At 53.6% G+C, this 6,278-nt stretch overlaps 1 protein-coding gene across 1 annotated transcript; it reads right to left on the bottom strand.

Moving 5' to 3' along the window:
* Nucleotides 1-1,461: 1,461 nt before the first annotated feature.
* CHP2 (calcineurin like EF-hand protein 2) lies at nucleotides 1,462-5,344 on the bottom strand. Its single transcript, XM_032605812.1, has 7 exons — nucleotides 5,074-5,344; nucleotides 4,596-4,668; nucleotides 4,407-4,487; nucleotides 4,150-4,280; nucleotides 3,900-3,961; nucleotides 2,996-3,118; nucleotides 1,462-2,797 (listed from the first exon to the last, which is right to left on the bottom strand). The coding sequence occupies exons 1-7, from the start codon at nucleotides 5,138-5,140 to the stop codon at nucleotides 2,744-2,746; spliced, it is 591 nt and encodes a 196-aa protein (XP_032461703.1). The 5' UTR covers nucleotides 5,141-5,344; the 3' UTR covers nucleotides 1,462-2,743.
* Nucleotides 5,345-6,278: the final 934 nt, after the last annotated feature.

The following is a 6,278-nucleotide window of genomic DNA, read 5'->3' as shown; positions in this document are numbered from 1 at the left end:
TGAGACAATGCTTTGACAGCTAGCTGTTTATATGGGAGGTGATGCAGGAAGCACTGACAGGGGAAAAGGGAGACAGGATAGAAGGAGCCAAACAGGGTACCATAGCAAGCAGGTTAATATCGTAGGCAGCTGGGGCTCAAACCTGCTGGAGATTTCTGAGAATGAAGAGAACTTGCCCCTGTTGTCCCACCTGAGGGGTGAGGAAGCGAGTATTTATCCTCCAATTTCCATCTGTCATTGGTTGAGAGCTGCTTCCACGGACATTGACTCCCTGGCACTTCTACCTGCCCCTCACATGAGCACATGCCTACGGCAGGCAAAGCCCTTGAGCAGTGTCACCCATGCTTGCAGGAAGAAGCCGTCAAGGTTGCTCAAAAAATTAAAAATAGAACTACCACATGATCCAGCAGTCCCACTTCTGGGTGTACGTCCAAAGGAAATGAAATCACTATCTTGACGAGATACCTGCACTCCCATGTTCTTTGCAGCCTTATTCACAATAATCAACCCAAACGTCCATCAACAGATGAGTAGATAAAGTGTGGTATACGCATACAATGGAATATTATTCAGTCTTTAAAAAGAAGGAAATCCTACCCTTTGTGACGACATGGATGGACCTGGGAGACATTAGGCTGCATGAAATTAGTCTCAGAAAGACGAGTGCTGCATGATTCCTCTTCTGTGAGGCAGCTAAAATAGTCAGGTGTGCGGACGTAGTCAATGGGGTGGTGATTCCCAGGGGATGGGGGAAGGGGATAGAGTTACAGTTATGCAAGATGAGTACGTGCCAGAGATCTGCCATACGACAGAGTGCCTAGTCCACAGTAATACTGTGTACTTAAACATACGTTAAGCATGTTAGGTCCCATGTTACGTGTTCCTACTACACATGTTAAAATAAACCCAGAGGGCTTCCCTGGTGGCGCAGTGCTTGAGCGTCCGCCTGCCGATGCAGGGGACACGGGTTCGTGCCCCGGTCCGGGAGGATCCCGCATGCCGCGGAGCGGCTGGGCCCGTGAGCCATGGCCGCTGAGCCTGCGCGTCCGGAGCCTGTGCTCCGCGACGGGAGAGGCCCCAATAGCGAGAGGCCCGCGTACCGCAAAAAAAAAAATAAAATAAATAAATAAATAAATAAATAAATAAATAAATAAAATAATAATAAATAAATAAATAAATAAATAAATAAATAAATAAATAAAATAAATAAAATAAATAAAATAAATAAATAAATAAAATAAACCTAGAAAACAAAGGGACACAGGAAATTTTTGGAGCTGGTGGATATGTTTATTACCTTAATCATGGTAATGGTAATACAAGCGTCTACACATGTCCGAACTCACCAAATTGCATACATTAATTACGTGCGGTTTTTTGTATACCAATTATATCTCAATAAAACTGGGAGGAAAAGTCATTGACATATACAGTAATGGTGAATGCCGAGCAGCTGATGTGCTGACAAATGTTTAAAAACAGGCTCTCCACCAAAAAAAAAAAAAAAAAAAAACAGGCTCTCCTAAGCAGAAAAGTGCTGGACTATTGCCTGCCAATGTCTATGGTGTAAATATTCCCACCGCAGCACTTTCAAGCTACCAAGCCTGACATCACTGAAAGCAGACTTAGGAAGATAGAAGCACAATTGGCTCCCAGTGTGTCTTGTATCAATGTGTTGATACAAGACAACTCCAGCACAGGCCTCGGAAGGGATATGAGCAGGGTACCGACAGCATCTCCTTTACGTATAGCCAGAGTGCTTTGCTACAGACATAGAATCTCATGATTTTATGTGACTTTTACACTCTCTCCTGTGATACGTCAATGCTTGAACATCTTACTGTGAAACAAAATGGAAGTACTCTCCAAGCCTTTTAATTATTTCATACTCTAGGAAGGTATGTCTTCTTTATTATTTTTACATCACCTCTTCCCCCACTACCCACCTTCATCAGTGAAAACCCACTTAAGAAGCCAGACTTCAAGGATCCCTCCATTTGGTCAACCTAACACTAATGGATATCTCTTGTTTTGCCTGACCAGTGTCATTTCCCCTTCTGATAACAGCCCTGCATTTTCCTTTAAGCAACCATCCCTTACCCCATCTTGAGTCCTCCTCAGGCCTTATTTCCTGGCTCTAGCATTTAGCACATGACACAGTCCTGGCCAAATAGAAAGTTCCATTCCCCTGGAGAAAGGACAAGGTTCCAGGGGGGCTAATGAGACTCTTGGCTTGGAATTATTGAACAAGAAAATCTCTTCCCTCTGCATTACTAGGCTAGTAGGATGGAAGCCTGGAACTGCTGGTGGCCATCCTCCACTACAAGGAAAGAGCCCACCTGAGAACGAATACAACACAAAAGAAAGCTGAGATGAGAGACAGAGAATAACTGAGTCCTGATAGCATCATTTTGGTCCTTGGATTCAGCTGTGCCTGAGACACTTCCAGACCTTCCCAGTTTTCTGGATACTTCCACACTTTTTCAATACGTGAGCCCATAAAATTCTTTTTTAACTGAAATCCTTTTGATTTGGGTTTTCAGTCACTTGCAACCAAAAATTTTCTGGCTGATTCACAGATCTGAGATCAAATGAGTTGGTAAACACCCCTCCAAGCTTTTCTCCTTGGTCCTAATTAGAGCTCAGTGTACAAGTAAGTATACAGTTCACTGGGGCTGGGCCTCCCTGAGGAGGAATCCCAAGCAGAACTGGTCCATGTAAGCTACCCACGGCACAAAGGGAGTCACTTCAGGATCCGGATGCTCATTTTCTGCTCGATGTTCATCTTCTCTAAGGACTGCGGGGAGACGGGTGGTAGTCAAGAGGCTTGAATTCCAAACCTCTACGCTTCCAGCCTCCTCTCCCATCCCCCAGGCCCCATGATTCCCTGGGGGACCCCCTCTCTTTCTGCCATCCTCCTTCCAACTTCATTTCCCATGTCCACCTGTCCTAGGGACTCCTGGTCTCAACTTCCCAGGCCTGAGGGCATCCTGACCTTGGTGAACTCCAGGAAGGACACAGCGCCATCCCCATCTTCGTCGGCTTCCTGCACTGTGCGGTCGGCAATGCTCTCCAGCTGCTCTTCTGTCACCTGTACCCCAACCATCAGCCGGAGTACCTGGGTGGTGGAGGAAGAGACAGAGACAGCCATAAGGAGGAGGCGCAGAGACTACTGACACCATACCCCAAACCTTGTCCGCATCACCCCAAGTGTTAGTGCCAATTTTGTAATCCATCCCTCATTCATTTTCCCCCGATTCCAGTCACTTCCCACCACAGCCCCCAATAATTCCCCCATTGCTTCTCCATCCAACCCCCCATCTGTCATTCACTATCCCACTCTCACCTCAATAATGTGCCCAAGCTCATTACTCAAGCCCAACCTTAGAACCCAATCTCTGCCTATCCTCCACCCCATCCCCCATCTCATCTTCCAACTAGTCCCAAATCCATCCCCCACCTCATCACATCTATCCCAGAGTTTCTCAGTCTCAGCACTATTGACATTTGGGGCCAGATAACTCCTTTTGGTGGGGGGAGGGGTATTGTACCCCTGGTACCCAGGGTACCACCCTGGGTATTGTAAAATGTTTAGCAGTGTTCCTGACCTCTACCCACTAGGTCCCAGGCACTACCCCGTCAAACAAAAAGGTCTCTACATATTGCCAGTGTCATTCAGGGGGCAAAATCGCCCCCAGTTGAGAGCTACTGATCTATTTCCAACCTCATACCCTAATGCTCCCCATCCCATCTCCCAACTAACCCACACTCCAACCCCACCCACTCCTATTCCCCGCCCAACACCCCAGTCATCTGCATCTCCCACCCACCAATCATCCCCTCCATCGCCCACAGCCATTCTGTTCTACCACACCACCCTTCCCTTGGGTTCTTCCAACCTGCAGCATCTCATGCCTGGAGATCTTTCCATCTCGATCCAGGTCATAGAGCTGGAATGCAACTGGGAAGAGAGTGGAGGGGGAAAAGGAAGGTGGGTTTTCCCTGCTTCTCTTCCCTCCAAAGTTCACCTTGGAGGAGTGGAGAGTGCAGGGGGCACCAATGGGCCCACACAGGGAGTGGAAGGTGCCTGGGCCCTCTCAACGGGTGTGGTCAATCTGGGGTCTCACCCGGTAGGGGGCACAGACTCACAGCGAAGTTTGTTCATTCTGCTGTTGAGGGGCTCGGGTTCCTGCGGGTCCCGGTTTCCGTGGTCCTCAACATCTACAGGTCGAAAGTGAGCCAGGACTCTGACAAAGCCTGGGAAGTCCAGTTGCAGACTCCTGGGGGGTGGGGGGAGGCAGGCAATGGTGCAGGCGCGGTGGTCGCCGTGGCTCTGCCTCTGCCTCAGTCGCTAACCTCCCCCGACAAGCTCTCACCCCCACCTCCCCACCCGCGGCGAGGCTCACCCGTCAGGGAAGAAGCTGTCTATAATGCGGTCTCCCAGAGGGTTCACGGCCAGCGCCCCGATCTCCTGCAGATCCACGCGGCTGGAAAGTCAAAGTTTAAGGCGGGTGGGGCAAAGACGGAACATGGTCAAGGAGGGGACGGGGTCAGAGAGGCAGAGGTGAGAGGTCAGAAGGCCAGCTCCGGCTCACCTGAGGTAGCCCTTCTTATTCCTGTCAAGCGCTCGGAACCGGTGGTAGAGGCGGAGCAGACTGGCCTGCGAGACTGCGGGGGCGGAGGCGGACGGTGACTCCCCGAGGACTCTGGGGACGCGGCCGAATCCCGGGGCGCGCTCCATGCCCAAGGCGGCCACGGGGGTTGAGCGGGGGGCGGGGGGCTGGCTGGAGGGAGGTTCCACCCGGGCCCCGGGGCCGAGCGGGCGGGGTGCGACCCGGGAGATCCGGGAGACCCAAAGAGACCAAAGCCACCCCTCCATCCGCCTCCGGTCCTGCAGTCTGCCTCGACCCCGGCTGGAGGCTACCTAGGTGCCCGCAAGCCCGGAGCCGGGACCCCTGAGTGAACGCGCCCCACGCCCGCGAGCCCGGCCGCTAGGATCTTCTAGGTTCGCCCGGCCCCGGGACCCTCCCCCGGAACCCTACCGGGTTCCCGGGCGCTATGCGCCGCACTCACAGCCGGTCTCCCGCTGGATGCTGTCCACGTCGGGGATCCTGGCGGCGTGGGAGCTGCGGGAGCCCATGGCCGAGCTGCGCCGGGGCCGGCGTCCTCCCCTCCCGCCTCGCAGGCGCGGCCGCCTGGTGGCCCTTGGGACGAAGGCCACAGCCCTGGCGGGGAGCCAGGCTCCTGAACCCCGCCGCTCCTCGCCTCCCACCCGCGACCCGGGCGAATAGAAAACCGTGCCAGTGTGGCGGGGTCAGCGGGGCGGGAGCGAAGAACTCGCGGTTGCATCCCGAGACTCTGAGGTCGGGCGGGGAGGGGAGGGGAGGGGAGGGACTGGGCTGGGCCGGGTCCGCCGGCCGCGAGTCCCCGTCCCCACTCTCGCCCCGGCACCGACCCGCCTCCTCCCGCCCGGCCCAGCCCTCCCTCCCGGCCCTGGGCCTCCCGGGTGCCGCCGAGCAAGGCTCGAGCGAGGTCCGCCCTTTTTCATCTGGAGACAGAATCCAAGCCCTTCTGGGAAGTGGGTGACGGGTGGGCAGGGGAGCTAGACGCATTCGTCCCAATCCGGGATGGCTCCAGCCCGGGGCCCCCTCGGGCCTGGAGGCAGAGGCCTTGAAAGAGTCCCAAACGGGGCTGAAGCGAGGAGGGTTGGGAGGCGGAGAGCAAGGGCTGGTTTAAGTGGAAGGAGCTCCGGGTTTGAACGACTTGGATTGGAATCCCAGCTACGCTTCTCTCTCTGGACAAGTCAGCGTATCTTGGTTTCATCTGTTTTGTTTGGTCCACACAGCCTTGTTGTTTAATTGAGTCAATGCTTAAAAATCTGGATATTTAACCCCAAATCCCAAATACCTGGCTTCTGAAAAATCAGATCTGACACCACTAGGCCCGCAGTCCTGCCTGGCGCCGCTTGGGGGCAGCTGGGAACAGCTGCCATGTGTAGAGGGGGCATCCTGAGGGGTCCTCTTGCTATAGTCCCCAGCCAGCCCGGCTGCTCCCTTATGAGCCCTATTGGGCTCTGGTAGAAGCTCCAGCTAAGGGACTGACAGCCCTCCGACCAGCGCTCAAGCACCAGGGGAATCCACCTACAGCCTGAGGGAGCGTTACAAACCTCACTGTCACCAACCTTTACATAATAATGACAACGACAGCAAGGGCTGTCATTTTTCTGAGCACTCACCATGGGCCCTGCAATTTGCTATGCCTTTTAAGTGCATTAACTC

Source organism: Phocoena sinus, chromosome 15 (assembly GCF_008692025.1).
Source record: "Phocoena sinus isolate mPhoSin1 chromosome 15, mPhoSin1.pri, whole genome shotgun sequence".
Lineage (NCBI taxonomy): Eukaryota > Metazoa > Chordata > Mammalia > Artiodactyla > Phocoenidae > Phocoena > Phocoena sinus.
This window is presented reverse-complemented; position numbering and strand designations above follow the sequence as displayed.